At 42.9% G+C, this 18,283-nt stretch overlaps 2 protein-coding genes across 2 annotated transcripts; both read left to right on the top strand.

The window, feature by feature from the left end:
* Window positions 1–1,747: 1,747 nt before the first annotated feature.
* On the top strand, window positions 1,748–4,670 carry LOC108272849 (trafficking protein particle complex subunit 5). Its single transcript, XM_017481655.3, has 3 exons — window positions 1,748–1,841; window positions 2,024–2,297; window positions 3,830–4,670. The coding sequence occupies exons 2-3, from the start codon at window positions 2,028–2,030 to the stop codon at window positions 4,124–4,126; spliced, it is 567 nt and encodes a 188-aa protein (XP_017337144.1). The 5' UTR covers window positions 1,748–1,841; window positions 2,024–2,027; the 3' UTR covers window positions 4,127–4,670.
* A 1,002-nt stretch (window positions 4,671–5,672) lies between these two features.
* Window positions 5,673–17,392, top strand: mcoln1b (mucolipin TRP cation channel 1b). The gene is made up of 13 exons (XM_017481609.3): window positions 5,673–6,156; window positions 6,326–6,591; window positions 8,275–8,439; window positions 9,874–10,030; window positions 10,285–10,366; window positions 11,481–11,577; window positions 12,039–12,138; window positions 12,588–12,694; window positions 13,094–13,243; window positions 13,466–13,567; window positions 13,786–13,908; window positions 14,237–14,443; window positions 15,744–17,392. The coding sequence occupies exons 1-13, from the start codon at window positions 6,105–6,107 to the stop codon at window positions 15,876–15,878; spliced, it is 1,743 nt and encodes a 580-aa protein (XP_017337098.1). The 5' UTR covers window positions 5,673–6,104; the 3' UTR covers window positions 15,879–17,392.
* Window positions 17,393–18,283: the final 891 nt, after the last annotated feature.

The raw sequence follows: 18,283 nt of genomic DNA, 5'->3' as shown, positions 1-18,283 counted from the left end.
CACACACACACAAGTTTTATATAACATTAATAGGTCTTCATACACACACTGCCTGTCAAACATTTGTGGACACTCGACTGAAATGTTTCTCATGATCTTTAAAAAGCTTTTGATCTGCAGGTGTGATGATTAAAAGTTTGAAACCGGTGTTGTAGACAAAAATATAAACACTGCTCTAGAGTTCAAATAAACAACAGTTATTATAAAATAAAATAAAAAAATTCTAATGAAGTCATATATTAAAAGTTTCCAGTGAAAAAGGTGTGAAATACCTCCACCCGTTTTGTGAAGTGTTTTTGAAACTGTAGGAAGTAAAAGCAGTTGATGGTTGTTGTTGTTTTTTTTTTAAATTAGATGTTACTAAACAACAATAACAATAATAATATTGTTTATTCGGTATATTTCATTTTGATTACAGATCTCAAATGCTTTACATAAAAGATGTAAAAAAATGACATTATCAATAAAACAATGAACAATAAGTAGAAGAAAGAAATAAAATAAAAATTTAAAAGCGAAACAAAGAATCACATTGAAGGTGGTAAAACCGTCACAGAAATTCTAATGGTTTCCACTACAAATACCATTACAGACTATCAGCTGCTAGCCATTAAAACCATTTCCAAATGGTTTCCATTATGTAGTAGGGTGTATTAAGGACGTATGTCCTTAATGGTATCCACAAGACATGCCACCAATAGAAGGCAACAAATAACCAGTAGGTTTAATTGCTTTCCATTAAAACCAATACAATTCCTATTATAAGCATTAAAACCATTACTATGGTTATAATTCTATGAGGGCTTCTATTGGGTTTTTTTTCAGCAGGTATGTTAATTACAACAGTTAACAAATGACAACATTAAAAATACCAACACAAATGTAATATCATTGTCACAGACACAAATGGTATCTTTAATAAAGGGAAATATAAATAAACCAGGAAGATTTCAAAAGCATTTTCAGAACCTGAGTTCCTGATATCCTCTGGAACACACTCCGGAGTGATATAATACACACACACACACACACACACACACACACACACACACACACACACATATATATCCAGCACTGGATGAGCCAAGACCACCCTCACCTGAATGAAATGGGAGAAGATCAGTAAGAATAAAAAAAATGAAATGAAAGTAGACAAAGATAATGGCAAAGATTGTCTAGGACGATTAAGTCTTATTGGTTGGAAATAAAGCTCCAATCACTGCCTACTTTTTCTAGAAACCATATTGTATTTGGAATTTTGTTGGATGACAAAAAAGGCTGAATTTTTCATTAATGTAATGTTGGTTCTGGTTAAACCCTTTATCCATAAATGTAAGTACATGAAGACAAAAACTTATTTCTCTGCATTTAAAAAGGATTTTGCTTGTCGCTATCTTCCATCATTCAAATGTATGGGGGGACTTTGGTTTGCGGGTGAATGAAAAGACCCCTCTTTTTTGTATATATATTTACTGTACTGCTTTATTTATTTGAATTCATGAATGCCATAATAAACGTATATTTTGTATTATGTTCAATAAAAATAAATAAATCAAAATAAATAAACTAACTGCAAAAATACCCATACTCCAGTCCTATAGGTGGCAGTAACACGTCAAAGCCTCGACTCAAATAAACTAATGAAAGCGGACACAACTAGCAGACATATTCCAATACTCCAGTCCTATAGGTGGCAGTAACACATCAGTCTCCAATCAAATAAACTAATAAAAGTAGACAAAACTAATGGGCCAGTGCGAATACGCCAGGCCTGCAGGTGGCAGTAACACATTAAAGCCGCGGATCAAATACGAAGAAGAAGAAAACCGGAAATAATTGAAGTGAGGCTTCTTGGTTTTGAATGTTATGAAATATTGAATTTTAATTCATTAATTCAACTGATATTGTTGTAAAATATCAGTAATTATTTGAAACCTCAATCTCATTGCTTTTATCGCGATTTATCCACGAACAAACACAGTAACACTCCGTGTGGTTGTTGTTGTTGTTTACACACGGACAGGAACATGGACATTCGCTTCACCAAAGGGAAGTCTTTAGTGCTGGAGCGCTCTCTGTCCCGGCCCAGGACGGAAGTGAGTCTGAGCGCCTTCGCGCTGCTCTTCTCGGAGATAGTGCAGTACTGCCAGAGCCGCGTGTACTCCGTGTCCGAGCTGCAGGGCCGCCTGGCGGACATGGGCCGGGCAGTGGGAGCGTCCCTGCTCGACCTGCTGGTGCTGCGGGAGAAGAACGGCAAGAGGGAGACCAAAGTGCTGAACATCCTCCTCTTCATCAAGGCACAGCTTCTTTAAAAAAAAATTATCACGCACTACATCACTGCCTGCATCTCAAAAAAATTAATATCGAGGAAAAATATATTTTTAATAAATGAACATACTTTTCACAAAGTCGACATTTCTGTATTATTAATTCTTTATTGTAATATTTTGAGATACTGGATTTTGATTTCCGTGAGCTGTAAGCCGTAATCATCGAGATTATAACGCAAAAATGCTTGAAATATTTCACTTTATGTGTAATGAATGTAGAATATATAAAAAGTCCACTTTTTGCATTCAATTACGATATTGGCATTTTTTTGAGATGCACCTGTATACCTCTCCAGGTATAACTTCTGTACTAAAGAGGCATTATTTCACACCCAGTGTAGAGCACCTGTTTAAGGCGGTGCTTCTAAAAACACCCAGGGATCCATGAAACGTTCCTTTATTTATTTTTGATTTTGTTCCAGTGGTGGAAATCGCAAGCCACGTTATCGAAGTGATTATATTTAGGGGTCCAAGCACCAATGTCAACTCGGACCTTTGTTCAGTCGGCTGAAATTCGAAAGAGAAAAAGCCACGTGGCTCCGACAGATATTATTTGAAGAATATAAATAATATTCGCAAAATAAATCCGTACCAAGACTACGTCCACGTTAATTCGGATAGGATCTGAAAACTGCACTTTCGAAACGTTTTCCAAAAACTGCTCGTCCACGCTGAAACGTCTCGCATCCCTATACCGCGTCTGCGTAAAACAACGTAACAAGCTTTGACCTGCGTCATTTCCGTCAGCCATTTATTGACTTTGTACAAAGTGATATTAATCTATAGCAACGCCATCGGACTGGATAACAGGTGTGCTTTCAGATTTACCCAGATTCACGTGGACTTGAGGGGGTCCGTGGAAGTTCCTTTACAGTTAAAATGGCTCCTTGGATAGAAAACGTTTGAGAACCACTGATCTAGGGAATCATTTTATAATTACAGTTACATTTATATAGCGCTTTTATAGACACTCAAAGCTCTTTCCATAGTATGGGGGGAGAATCTCCTCAACCACCACCGGTGTGTAGCATCCACTTCTCTATTAGGGAAACATTTAAGACTGGCTTTGCTAGTCATGGATTATACTCATGTAATTGAGCGATATCACACGAGCTGGAGCGCTGTTGCGCTGAATATCAGCTCGGCCGTAGTCACAGGGCCGCAGGAAATCACAGCCGTGCTGATGTTCAGTGTGGGCACATGAGTCCCAGCGTGATCTAGCTTTTATACAACTGTTCTATAAACAACAAATCAATATCTATGAGTAGCTGACATTCCAGAGTTGACAGACTTGCAGTAGATTAAAAAAAAAAAAATTAAAAGTTGTAAAAAGCTATAGCAATACTTATAAAACCTTTAAAAAAGTGACTTTTTGTAACCAATATTGGTGTTCTATATGATACGAGATATATATTGTACGTAAAGTGCACTACACAGGGTGCGAAGGCCGTGACATAACCTGTTAAATATGAAGTGTTGGATTTGTGTGTTGTTTGTAGGTGTCCGTGTGGAAGTCTCTGTTCGGTAAGGAAGCAGACAAGCTGGAGCAGGCCAACGACGACGACAAGACGTACTACATCATCGAGAAGGAGCCGCTGGTGAACGCGTTCATATCCGTGCCTAAAGAGAACAGCACGCTGAACTGCGCCGCCTTCACCGCCGGCATGGTGGAGGCCTTCCTCACTCACAGCGGCTTCCCCGCCAAAGTCACAGCGCACTGGCACAAGGGCACCACGCTCATGATCAAATTCGACGAAGCCGTCATCGCCCGGGACAAGCAGCTGGACGGGAGGTAGAGCGGCGGAGCCCGAGAGCAGCGTGCGCTGTCTGTACACGAAGTCCACTCCTACGAGAAGTGGAGAAGGTGCAAAATTTACGTTTACGCAGGTTCCTTTGCCCGAATGATAAGAAAACGCAACTTGTTTCGTCTGCTCAGAGAGCGAGTGTACACTCTGATTGATTATATAACTCATAATGCTGACCTGAATGAAAAACCTGACACCAGAGAAACCCTGTTTCCGCTTCTTGTGGTTGATTTAAAACCACGAACAGGAACTGACCCATGACGAAAGTCTTATTTATTGCTTCACTTTTCTACAGCATGAGCACTTGGAGAACAGGATATGTGTGTGTGAACGATTATTAAGTGTCGGGTCAGTTATCAGTGGATGTCTGAGTGTGTTCAGTCTTTCCTCAGCTCTGATTATGGGATTCAGTTTACTGTTCATTATTTATCCTGAGTACAGCTTCCTCCTGGCCCCGATGTGACTTCCTTTTTCTGTGTTGTAAAGAGAAATGACTTCTTCTTTGACAATAAATGCACATTGTGTACAGCAGAAAGTGTGTATTACATGGTGATGTATGTTTATAATGTATTGATAATATTATTAATGATGTATAGTTTCCATGCACATTTAAACGGCACACATACAGTATATAGTTATAAGTGTATATAATATAATATATATTAGCTCAGCGGATTTTAAAGTAGTGTTGGAGAATCCCCAGGGCTCTGTGATTTTTAGTGTTTTGTTACAGTAGTGGAAATCACAAGCCGTACATATCTACCCTTTCATCCAATCCATCCATCTTCTGTACCGCTTATACTTCAGGGTCGCAGGGAACCTGGAGCCTATCCCAGGGAGCATCGAGCACAAGGTGCAGGGTATACCCTGGACAGGGCATCACAGGGCATACTTACTTTGGACATGCCAAGGAAGTGGGAGGAAACAGGATTACCCCTGGGAAACCCCCACAGCACAGGGAGAATGTCTCCCACACACACAGGGCTGCGGCGGGAATTGAACCCTCAACCCTGCCGGTGTGAGGCGAACGTGCTGACCACTAAGCCACCGTCCAATATTAATGCCCTTTAATTATTCACCTGTAGAGAAAAAAAGAATTAATAAAAAATGAGTGTAAATAAAAAAAAGTAAATGAATAATAAATGCAAAATCATGTATATGTAGTTTAAATCCCATTAGTCCCTGAAGTTAGAGGGAAAAAATCAGGTATAGAAACCTTTATGAATCTTATTTATTTATTTATTATTTGACCAACGTAAATGATGTTCATTACAAGTCTGTGGAATTTATTTTGCAGTTAAAGGGGTCCAAAAAGCTTCCGAACCACTGTATTCGCTAACAAGACTGCCACACACACACAGAGAGAGAGAGAGAGAGAGAGAGAGAGAGAGAGAGAGAGAGAGAGAGAGAGAGAGAGAGAGAGAGAGAGAGAGAGAGAGAGAGAGAGAGAGAGAGAGAGAAAAACAGAAACAGATGTGATGATTATTTAAGAGACTTCAGTGAACTTTTCTGTGTTCTTCATCTTACAAAGGGTTTTTAGGGGAAATGAGATTTGAGTGCAATCTTACTTACCTTTATATTTATTTATTTATTATTATTTTAAATATTGCTCTGAAGGATATTCAATGACGGAATGTCTCTGCACTTAGAAATGTAAACACTAACTATAAGGAATGTCTATGTGATGCCGTGTGTGTATATATATGTATATATCATCCTATTCTTGTGACAGCTTATATCGATAGAGTGATGGTGACGTAGTGCGCGGTCACGTGACTAACCCGGAAGTGCTATTGGATATTTCGCTCTGTTGACATCTCTGTTATTATGGCAGTTCAGGTTGGACGCGTCTGATATTCGCGTGCTTTCTTCATTTCTGCAGTTCTGACGGTTGTTTTGTTGAGGATTTTTGTTTATCTCTTAATTGTTTTGAGGTTTTTAATCAGCATAAAATTCCCAGCGTGTGTGCATGGCAACCTCTCTCTCACAACCACAGCATCCGGCACGAGAGGAGGACGCGGGTTTGTTGACAAAAGCATTTCCTCTTTCTTTTCTCTTCTTCTTCTTTAATCATTTCGCAATAGCCGAGGAAATTCAGCATCTCTGACCGCGTTCATATTATTCATCTAATTGGAATTGTAGGAACTCTGCATATTTTTATTTCTCTCTTATTTCTAATATCTGCTACAGAGAAGGAGAAACTGCTGACCTCTGTGACCTTTGACCCCAGTCCCGTTGACCTCAGCGATGGAGGTCACGGAATCCGGCCCTCTCTGGACCTCCAGGGGTCGTCTCTGCAGAAAGAGGCGCAGGAGGAAGACTTGGCGGAGGAAGAGGCGCTGCGCAGGAAGCTGAAGTACTTCTTCATGAGCCCGTGCGATAAATACCACGCCAAGGGCCGCAAACCCTACAAGCTGGTGCTGCAGCTGCTGAAGATCATCATCGTCACCGTGCAGGTCTCAGCGCGCGCCTTGCTCTGACACACACCTGAGCTGTTGTCAAAATGAGCGCACACGTACTGCGTTTGGTTTCCTCGTAATAAGTGGACTAGCCTCCGCCACCATGACTAGCGTTAAATGATAGACGCTGTGGTTACGACTTGGATGGTGTTCTATCACCGCGTCACTTTTATTTAAAACACACATTGTACAAAACAAATCTTCACCTTCATAAAGCCCTTCTCAACTAGTTATATTTTAAATTCCATTTAAATCGTTTTAGTGGCTAGTGATTCAAATATATATATATATATATATATATATATATATATATATATATATATATATATATATATATATATATATATATATATATATATATATATATGCTGCTGATTCACAGATTATAAGGTGGTGTTCCATGGATGTGCTCGGCCTTGTTTTTTTTTTGTTTTGTTTTTTTTAAAGATGTTTTTTTTAGATCGTGGTGGGGTGTGCTCATGGTACTGTTTAGCTCCTTACAATTAACATTGCACCTAGTGGACAAAAACAGGAACTGCAACACTCGCTAATAGAGGCCGATTTGGGCAGGGATCAGTCTGCCCCGCGCTCACGCCGTGACCAGGTTCAGTGGAGTAAAAGAGCAGCGGACAGGACGGTTCAAGTCCCAGTGAAAAGCCTTAAAACACGCAGCGTTATTCGGTGTGTTGATGTAATTTCCACTGAAGCAGGAAGTCAGGGCGGGACATATCGTGTGGCTCCTCCCCACTTTTAAATAGCCAACAGCGTTTAGGCAAGGTGATTTGTTTAACGTCGTTGGCGGGACACTTCAGATTCTAGAGAGCGTTTGATAGGACAGAAAATCTGAGGAGAAGCTGAAGTGTCGGACGACGTCATCAGAATTGTTGATCCGTATCGGTGGTAGAGAGAGAGAGCGAGAGTACATTCTGAACACGTATATCTTCTAAATGTGAATGTTGTCATTGTTTTGGAGCAACACTGAGTTTAACAGAATTCAGTGTTTATTAAGATCTTTTTTTATAGTAATTAATCAAAATGAAACTGAAAAAAATGGTGAAATGTAATTTAGAATGATGTAGTGGGTAATCAGAAACGCGTGCACACTGCTGTGATCTTTTTAGAAATGCCGAGGGAAAGAAGAAAAATGTGGGGTTTTTCCCAGTGCCCAAATCTTTTGGGGTGGTTTCAGGTCTTTTGTGTGGTTTTTGAGATCTAGCTGGATATTTAGCTGAAACCTGGCAACCCTTTTTACTGACATCAGGTCTTCTGCGTTCGTCTCACACACTGCGATGAGAAGCTGTATGGACCACAGTTCAACAACGTCTCAAACACCTCAAAGCGAGCTGCTAGACTGTACGCCGGATGACCGTGTGATGTTGGCTCTCGACTGCCGGTTATGAGTTTACTGTAAACATTCTCTAGATCTTTCTTTAGCCTACATACATCAACTGTGATCTCCTCTCGACTTCCGTTTAGTTTGAGGCTCTGTCGTTATTAACGTTCTCCTGCTCCACAAACATCTATAGAAACCAACTGCAAATAGTTTCTTCTGAAAACATGTGAAATGCAAAATATCCCTGAGACACACACTCACTCTCTCTCTATCTCTCTCTCTCTCTCTCTCTCTCTATCTCTCTCTCTCTCTCTCTCTCTCTCCCTCTCCCCCCCTTTTCCCTGTAGTTGGTGCTGTTTGGTTTGAGTAATCAGATGGTGGTGATGTTTAAGGATGAGAACACAGACTCGTTTAGGCATCTCTTCCTGCAGGACTATCAGGACGACACAGACGGGTTCGCCGTACACACACAGAGCGACGTCCATCAGCATATCAACTACGCCATAGAGCAGGTACACGCACTCATACACACACTCACATACACAGAGCGACGTCCATCAGCACATCAACTACGCCATAGAGCAGGTACACACACTCGTACATATATGGGGCAGTGGTGGCTTAGCAGTTAAGACTCTGGGTTACTGATCGGAATTGTCGGGGGTTCAAGCCCCAGCACTGCCAGGCTGCCACTGTTGGGCCCTTGAGCAAGGCCCTTAACCCTCTCTGCTCCAGGGGGCGCTGTATCACGACTAACCCTGCGCTCTGACCCCAACTTCATGACAGGCTGGGGTATGTGAAGAGAACAATTTCACTGTGCTCTACTGTATATGTGACCAATAAAGACTCATTATCATTATTATATACACACACACACACACACACACACACACAGGCAGCAGATTTTGTCTCGTGTCTTTTTTTCCTTTTAGTGTTTTTAGCGTTATTCCATTTTAGTTAGAAATCATTTAGAAGAAGCGTGTCCAGGCAGAAACGTTAAAGACGTGAATAGAGATGACGTCATCTTGAGGAACATCTCCATCTCAGTAATTATTTCACCAGTCTGAAGGACTCTAGTATTTGGCATGGAAAGGTCTGGCAGTTACGTGCTCAGGCCTGTAGATGGCGCAGTATGCACTGCATGAAAGCTGGGAAGACGTCTTTTCTTCTGCTGTTCTCTCCTCAGGCGTGGAGCATCTGCTGAATGTGACAGTGACGCATGAGTTAGAGTGTAACACACTATCAGTCACGGGATACGGAGAAATTCTGATGAGAATGATTTAATAAACACATGTGTAGCTCTGCGGATTAAAGACACACTACGCGCTGTTTATACACTGTACAAATACAAAGTAACTTAATAAACATAATAAAATTATATTGTGTGATCTGAGAGTCTCAGACTGAGTGCTGCGGAATATACAAGGGACGTGAATATAATTACATACAACACAATGTTTCCTTTCCAGTTCTATTCAATGAGCCTCTCTGTCTTTCTCTCTCTTTCTCTATCTCTCTCTGTCCATCTCTCTGTCTGTCTCTCTGTCTCTCTCTCTATCTCTGTCTCTCTATCGCTCTCTCTGTCTCTCTATCTTTCTGTCTCTCTGTCTCTGTCTATCTCTGTCTCTCTATCTCTCTGTCTCTCTCTCTCTGTCCATCTCTCTGTCATCTCTCTATCTCTCTGTCTCTCTATCGCTCTCTCTGTCTCTCTATCTTTCTGTCTCTCTGTCTCTCTATCTCTCTGTCTCTCTGTCTCTGTCCATCTCTCTGTCTATATCTTGGTCTGTCTCTTTATTGCTCTGTCTATCTTTCTCTCGGTCTGTCTCTATCGCTCTGTCTATCTCTGTCTATCTTTCTCTCTGTCTCTCTATCTCTCTGTCCATCTCTCTGTCTGTCTGTCTGTCTGTCTGTCTGTCTCTCTCTATCTTGTGCTCTACCCCCCCCAGTATCTGACTCTTCCTCAGAACGCAGTGGGCCGCTACGCCTACGTGTTGGGTTTGGGAGTGAACGACAGCGCCCTCTCTCTGTGTCAGCACTACTATAAGAAGGGCAGCATTGACCCAGTGAACGACACCTTCATTATCGACCCTCACGTCATCAGGGGTAAACCTCCTTCCTCTCGTTTCCTCTGCTTGTGTGTGTGTGTGTGTGTGTACGCCGAGTCGAGCGAACCTACCGGTCTTATATACAGCATACATTTTTATTTATTAATTAATTTATTAAGATACAGAGCTCTCTCTCTCTCTCTCTCTCTCTCTCTCTCCCTCTCTCTCTCTCTATTTCTCTCTTTCTCTCTCTCATGCTCTTTGTCTCTCTCTCTCTGTCTCTCTCTCTCTCTCTCTCTTTCTCTTTCCCAGACTGTATAGGTGTGGATCCTCCCACAGACCCTTCAGCTCCTCTCCCAGAACACTACAAGAACTTCACCCTCCAATTCCACAAGTAGGACTCGGTGAAAATCATTGTGATTTTAAATAAAGTATAAAACACTCGTCATGCTGTCACGGGAAAACAATCAAGGACGGAGTGGTGTGAAGAAGCGGCGTTACCCCCCTTACCCCCCTGAAGTTGATTACTTTCTTATAACAGCACGTCCTGAAGCGTTTCCTCCTCTCACACCACAGTCATTTCCCAGCAGTTCCAATTTCATATTAGATGGTGACGTGTTGTACTTTTTATCCGTTTATAGACACGTTTAATGTTTGCGGAACGTCCCTGAAACGAGTTAGTTCCTGTTTGCGCTTGCATTACAGCAGCGATAAACAGTCGCTCCTTCACCGCTTCGCCTCTCTTCTTTTCTCTTCAAGTTAATAAGGAAACAAAAACAACAACAACAGTGCAGCCGAGAAACCGCAAAGAAGAGTAAAGCGCTGACTCCGGAGATTCCTTCCGTTAACGTTAATATACGCGTCCTTCCAGAAAACGCCACCACGTCAGCGATTCATCACGTTTTAACGTCTGTTTATGTGGAGCGATTACCGTACAAGTCCTTGTGTGTGAGCTGTTACTATAATCCGAACGTACAGGATTTCGCCGAGGTTTGTTTTCCAGCTTTTATCGGAATTTGTTGACTTGTTTTCGTGCTTTATTTGCAGGAAAATATTTCGGGGAAATTGCAACCGCACGAAATACTTCCGTGCGCTCTTTCACAGTGATGTTTGTTGGTAAACGAGACCTTTTAGCTGCACTCGTGTTCAACGCACGAAGAGGGCTCTGGCTGAACGCGCGTTGTGTGGGAAATCTGCGGAAATTCTGAAAAATTGCACGCCCCTCCGAATATCGCTGCGTTTCTTTGATTTTTGCTTCCGTTTCTGCGCTTCCAAAATGGCCGAATCCTGGAGGGACTGAATAGAAAGCATGTTGGAACGAGTGCATTAATATAAACCTGTACTACTGTCAGAGCTGCTGCTTATAGAAAAAATGAACTAACACCTTCTGACCAATCAGAATCGAGTATTAATCAGCGCTGTGATTAAATATCAATAATACATTTCCACTTACTGTATATGAGTGAATGCACAACATTCTCTCTCTCTCTCCTTTCCTCTTCCTGTAGGCTGATCAATGTGACCATCGAGTTCAAACTAAAGGCCATAAATATCCAGACGATCATCAACAATGAGCTTCCCGACTGCTACACCTTCTCTGTAACAGTAAGCCCCGTCGTTATCAGTACACACACACACACACACACGCACACGCCCATACGAAGGAACTCGGCCAAACCACTTTAAAGCGCTGGAAGGTGTGCAGTCACTAATTTAAGAGGAACTTATGAAGTGATGTAAAGCGTGAAGTACAATTAAAGCTTATTTGGTGATACACTTTTCTCTTTGTTGTTGTTATTATTGTTGTTTGTACAGTTATAAATAACTCTTTAATATCTATTATGATGCCTAATTCTTTAATCTCTTCTTGTGCGTTTGTTTTATATTATTGTTTGTGAGTCCAGAGTCTGAACACAACCTGGATTCCAGCTAAAAGTAGTGAAATTGTGGAAGTGATCTAAATCAAGTGTATCAGGGTTTTCCATCACATGTACACCTGTGTGTGTGTGTGTGTGTGTGTGTGTGTGTGTGTGTGTGTGTGTGTGTGTGTGTGTGTTTTCTCTCAGATCCTCTTTGATAACAGAGCCCACAGCGGGAAAGTGAAGATCAGTCTGCATAACCAGGCCGTGATCAGAGTGTGCAGGGATCCCAGTGTGTCTGGACACAGTAAGATCACACATTAACACACTCTCGCATTGATTTGGTGTAAAACCACATGCAGATTTGGTTTTTAAAAAAAACAAAGCAAAAGCAAACTCTGGTGTTCAGGATGTAATGAATTTGTGAAGTCGGCCATTTTGAAATGCAACAAAAGCTTTTTACAGATTTTGTCCAGTCGTCATGAAATTTGGATCACAGCATCCTGATCAGTCTGAACAAGTGTTGTTTTTCAGATTTTTAAGCTAATGGTCTCTGTGATTTGCGGTCTTCCTTCAATGCTAAAGAGTTGGGCAAAAAAAAAGTGCTTGGCTCCCTTAATCACTGCTTGTACCAGAGCTCGTAGCTCAAATTCCTTTTATCCTTGAAACTCTTTGATATCTGAACTTGTATTTGTATATTTGTAGTTGTTCATCCATCTCTCTCTCTCTCTCTCTCTCTCTCTGTCCATCTGTTAGAGGAGAACCACATGCGGGTGGCATTTGACGTGTTGGTGGCGGTAGTTTGTGGCCTCTCGCTGGCGCTGTGTGGACGATCCATACTCCGAGGAATCATACTGCAAAATGTATGTGGGGGGAGGAGGAAGGGAGGGATGGAGGGAAAGGGTGGAGTGACGGCGAGATGGATAAAAGTGAATGGAGGGATGATTAGATTTATAGATGTACTATATAGAGATTAGTGAAGGGATGGATTAAGGCATGGATGAAGCAAAAGACTTATAGCATTATGGATGGACGGATAAAATAGGGAATGAATAGAGATAGATGGAGTAGTGGGTGAGGATGCTGTTAGGGATCAGTGGAGATGGATGGGGTGATTTTCTGGGGACTAAATGAAGGGAGGAATGGAATGAAGCATGGAATGGATTTTTGGTTGGAGAGAAGGACAAAGGAGTGGATGAATGGATGGATGAAGTGTAAAGATGTTATTTGTGGTGTGTGTGTGTGTGTGGGTGTGTGTGTAGGAGTTTGTGCGCTACTTCAGGCAGTCTCTGAGCCGGAGTGTGTGTTGGGGAGACCGACTGGAGTTCATTAACGGCTGGTATTTACTCCTCATCATCAGCGACGTTCTCACCATCATCGCCTCCTTCATCAAGATCGGCATTGAGACCAAGGTTTACACACACACACACACACACAACAGCATTCTCATTAATATTTTGAAGAAGCGGATGGGAGCTGATCTGAAGTACAGTGTCACCCAGTGTTCATACCAGGAACTGCATGATAAAATTTTTCTTTCTTTCTTTCTTTTTGAAGGTTGCAGTGTCGTATTAGTCGTTACACATTATACAAAGTAAAAGTGTGTGTGTGTGTGTGTGTGCATGGTACTGTAGAACCTGGCGTCCTATGACGTGTGTGGGATCCTGATGGGCACGTCGACGCTGCTGGTGTGGGTGGGAGTGATCCGCTACCTCAGCTTCTTCCAGAAATACAATGTAAGTTTCTACAAATGTACACGGAACAGATAGTCTCAGGTATTAACACACAGTGCGTGTGTGCATGCGTGTGTGAGAGTGTGTGTGTGTGTGTGTGTGAATAATGTGCGTGACTGGTTATCAGCACTGTACAATAGATAGTTGTGTAGCACGGTGTTTTCTCACTCTGCGTGTGTGTGTGTATGTGTGTGTGTGTGTGTGTGTGTGTGTGTGTGTAGATCCTGATCGTGACCCTGAGAGCTGCGTTTCCAAACGTCATCCGCTTCTGCTGCTGCGCTGCTGCCATCTATATGGGCTACTGCTTCTGTGGCTGGATCGTCCTGGGACCCTACCACGCTAAAGTAACACACACACACTGTAACACACATGCACTCTATCTCACACTAAAGTAACACACACACACTGTAACACACATGCACTCTATCTCACGCTAAAGTAACACACATACACACTATACCATTGCTGAAGTAACACAAATACCCACACGAGCACACACACACACACACACATAATGTAACACACACAAACATGAATAAACAATTTCGGAGTGATTTCTAGCACAATACGCTGTGTATGAATCTAGTGTAAGATGTCACACTGATTTCACACTCATTTCCTCTCCGTGTGTGTGTGTGTGTGTGTGTGTGTGTGTGTGTGTGTGTGTGTCAGTTCCGTTCCCTGTCCACAGTGTCGGAGTGTCTGTTCTCGCTGATAAACGGAGACGACATGTTCGCGACGTTCTCGGAGGTGGAGCGCAGCAGCACGCTGGTGTGGGTCTTCAGTCAGCTTTACCTCTACACCTTCATCTCGCTCTTCATCTACATGGTGCTGTCGCTCTTCATCGCCCTCATCACCGGCGCCTACGACACCATCACCGTGAGTCAGAGGAGGCGGGGGGTCAGGGGCAGAGAGAGAAACGTCCTTTACATTTTATTATTATTATTAATGATGATAGTAATATCAATTAACTCATGATATTCTAGTAATTATTATATAATTGGGAAATATTAATATTAATTACTTAACATTATAATTTCATGCAACTGCATTTATGTCTTATTCTGTACAAAAAATTACACTACAAAAGATATGGAGCAAGGAAGGAAGTGAGGCAGGCATTGAATAAGTGAAGGAGTGAGGCAGTGAATGAGGGACTGAGCGAGGGAGTGAGGCAGGTAGTGAGAGAGTAAGTGAGGCAATGAATGAAGCAGGCAGTGAGACAGAGTGAGGTAGGCACTGAGTGAGGGAGAAATTGAAGCTGTGCGTGAGGCATTGAATGAATTAGGCACTGAGGGAGTGCGGCAAGTGGTGACTTAGTGAGTGAGGCAATAAGTCAGGCAGGCAGTGAACGAGGCAGTGAGTGAGGCAGTGACTGAAGGAGGGAATGAGGCAGTGAATAATTTAGTGAGGCAGGCAATGAGTCAGGGAGGCAGTGGACGAGGCAGCGAGTGAGGCAGTGACTGAAGGAGGGAATGAGGCAGTGAATAATTTAGTGAGGCAGGCAATGAGTGAGGCTGAGAGCGACTGAGGCAGTGAGTGATCGAGTGAGGCAGGCAGTGAGTGAGGCTGGTATTGAGTGAGGGAGGGAATGAAGCAGTGAGGTGAGGCAATGAGTCAGGCAGGCAGTGAACAAGGCAGTGAGTGAGGCAGTGACTGAAGGAGGGAATGAGGCGTGAGTGATCGAGTGGGGGAGGGAATGAAGCAGTGAGTGAGGCAGTGACTGAAGGAGGGAATGAGGCAGTGAGTGATCGAGTGAGGCAGGCAGTGAGTGAGGCTGGTATTGAGTGAGGGAGGGAATGAAGCAGTGAGTGAGGCAGTGACTGAAGGAGGGAATGAGACAGTGAGTGATCGAGTGAGGCAGGCAGTGAGTGAGGCTGGTATTGAGTGAGGGAGGGAATGAAGCAGTGAGTGAGGCAGTGACCGAAGGAGGGAATGAGGCAGTGAGTGATCGAGTGAGGCAGGCAGTGAGTGAGGCTGGTATTGAGTGAGGGAGGGAATGAAGCAGTGAGTGAGTGAGCGAGGCATGGAGTGAGCGAGGCAGGAAGTGAGGCAGAGAGAGAATGAGGCAGGGGATCGCACTCGTTAGTTGTGACATCACCATCTGTGCACTGATGGTTATACATGCACAGATTAATGAAAGCATGTGTTGTGTTTTTGTATGTGTGTGTTTCCATAGCAACAAGCTCACGAGGCTCCTCATGTGTCAGACCTGCACATGTTCATCGCTCAGTGCATGGACACGCCCACCTCGGGAAAGTTCCAGAGCCCAGACCCCCCAGAGTCCTGCTCACTGTTCTGCTGCTTTAACTAGACAGGGAAGAGTGTGTGTGTGTGTGTGTGTGTGTGTGTGTGTGTGTGTGGTGTTTTATTTCCTGTTTGTAAATATTTGGCTGCCGTTCTTATAGAAGTGTATTCACAGCTACTGTTTGGCATGTCCGGTCTCTGGGTCGACGTGGGTGGAGCTTAAATTCATCAGCCAATCACAGACCTGATCATATAACATGAGCACAATAGTCGACCTCACATCAGCTAGCTTATTTGTTTGTGAATATTCAGCCGTCCTTCTTATAAAACGTAACCCCCGGTTACTGATTAGCGTGCTAGCCGCCCTGTTCACGCAGTAAATATTAGCTAGGGCTGGAGAGATAACCTTAACCTAAGCTAAGCTAGATTAGTGTTGTGTTTAGACAGCTGGCTAGTTTAGCTAACGATGCCTGACTGTTATATTGTGACATGAATATCGGAGTTTTATGCTAAGCAGCACAGATCAAACACCTCGCTCCATGGTCTGTGGTGTTTGTGAATCTGGAACACAGCTGTCTGTGGTAGTTGTGAGGCCGGTGACGTTCCTCAGTATGGTGGGGACGTCTAGACGTTTGGTCGGCAGTTGACGCTAAACAGTTAAACATTTTAGCCATGCGGAGTTTTTTTCCTCTCAGTAATTCACCGAGGAAAATGTTGACTTTTATTCTGACTTTTATTCTGAATGCTGACACGTATTCTGTTTTCCGTGTCACTCCGATGACCGAAGCTAAATCGCAGTCTTACAGCTGGCTCGTGTTCAGTGTCCCAGTTCTATTTACCCACTTCCCAGCTGCCTAGAAAGTTCTATTTGAAAATGCTAATTAAGCTCCACCCCCTTTTGACTCCGAGACTATAGTCACTATATAAAAATCGTGTTCTGTGGCACAACGTTATCGCCCGTACACACTTCACACCCAAACTCGTACCTTTTAGCAACATGTCGTGATGTTCATTTTGTCTTCTTTTTTTTTTTTTTTTTACATTTCATTCGTGTTAATTTATTTACGGTAATTGTGCTGAGCACTAATCGCTCAACGGTTTCATTCATGATGTTTTATTGCGTTTAATTTATTTATTGAGCCGTACGTGTTCCAGGCACGTAACTGGATACGAACACGTTATTCAGAATGTGGTTTTAATCGGATACGAACGCGGATGTAAATAGGCGGAGCGTTCGAGGTGTGCGTCGGGGTTGGGATCCTGCGTGAGGATACGTCCTTTCTTCATCCTTAGTAACCGCCTGGTCAGAGTCCCTGTGGTTGAAGTTGTTTATATTTTGGGAACTAAAATGCGCAAAAAAATAATAATAATTTCACAAGTTGGTGCAAAGAAAACTTTGTAGGTGGGATTAAAAACCAAAAAACAAACCAAAACAGCCCCGCCCACATCTCTGTTTGAGACCGATTATGAACTGGAGTGAGGTAGCTGAGGATGAGGAACTGTCAGAGCCAGAACTCACACACCATGCTGACATTTATACATCCAGGTTTCACAGTGAATTAAATAAATTTTTTTTTTTTTTAAACAGATTTAGGCCACGCCCACTTCAGGTTTCAGTCTGGATACGGATACACATAGTGGCATTGTATTATATTTAATGGTCTGTGGGCAGCACATTTTTCTTCACACACACATATCCAATTCTGACCATCACACAGAAATCTCCAGTAGCCTTATTCACAGCTGGCTCACCTCTCTGTTCATTCCTGTCTTTCATTTCATCCCTGTGGTGTGTGTGTGTGTGTGTGTGTGTGTGTGTGTGTGTGTGTGTGAGAGAGAGAGAGAGAGAGAGAGGGGGGAAAAAAGAGCGTAGCCCGCAGCTTCACCAAGGCATCAATATTTATATGCGAGAACCGAGAGTGTGTTTAATGGAGCCGCAGTTGGAGTCTGGCTCCGCTGGCCTTTTCATCCACGCCGTCCCTGCCGAGAGGGAGAAAGAGAGAGAAAGACAGGGAGTGACTCTGACCAGGGGAGGTTATTATCCACGGGGCCATTCTCTCCCCCTTCTTTCTTACTTTCTTTCTTTCTCATTTCTGCTCTCTCTCTCTCTCTCTCTCGCGCATCCAAGTCCAAGTGCGCCTGAGCTTCTCTTTTGCTGCAGAGAGTGGACTCGGAGGTTCAAGATTTCGAGTGCGTCAGCTTGGCGTAATGTACTGGATTCAATTCAAAAAGCACATTAAGGGAGATTAATGAAAAGGACGTGTTGTGTGAAGGTTCAGCTCGCCCCGTGCAGGGTTTAGACGTTTCTCCTCGCCCGAATACGTCCCACTCGACTCGTCAGCTAACGATCCGATGCTTCGGATCAGTAAACAAGCGACCTTTTCAAACGAGACCAAGCTAAAAGGTGTATGGTGTTCCTCATAAGTGTGTGTCTTTTTTTTTTTTTTTATATATATATATATATATATATAA

This window comes from Ictalurus punctatus, chromosome 12 (assembly GCF_001660625.3).
Source record: "Ictalurus punctatus breed USDA103 chromosome 12, Coco_2.0, whole genome shotgun sequence".
Taxonomy (NCBI): Eukaryota; Metazoa; Chordata; class Actinopteri; order Siluriformes; family Ictaluridae; genus Ictalurus; species Ictalurus punctatus.
This window is presented reverse-complemented; position numbering and strand designations above follow the sequence as displayed.

What these genes read in the sequence shown, in the direction of transcription:
- LOC108272849 (XM_017481655.3), top strand. Translation starts at nt 2,028, where the DNA reads ATGGACATTCGCTTCACCAAAGGGAAGTCTTTAGTGCTGGAGCGCTCT. An exon ending in ACATCCTCCTCTTCATCAAG is followed by an intron (nt 2,298 to 3,829) that starts GCACAGCTTCTT and finishes TGTTGTTTGTAG; the next exon opens with GTGTCCGTGTGGAAGTCTCT.
- mcoln1b (XM_017481609.3), top strand. Translation starts at nt 6,105, where the DNA reads ATGGCAACCTCTCTCTCACAACCACAGCATCCGGCACGAGAGGAGGAC. An exon ending in TCATCATCGTCACCGTGCAG is followed by an intron (nt 6,592 to 8,274) that starts GTCTCAGCGCGC and finishes TTTTCCCTGTAG; the next exon opens with TTGGTGCTGTTTGGTTTGAG. An exon ending in TCCCAGTGTGTCTGGACACA is followed by an intron (nt 12,139 to 12,587) that starts GTAAGATCACAC and finishes TCCATCTGTTAG; the next exon opens with AGGAGAACCACATGCGGGTG.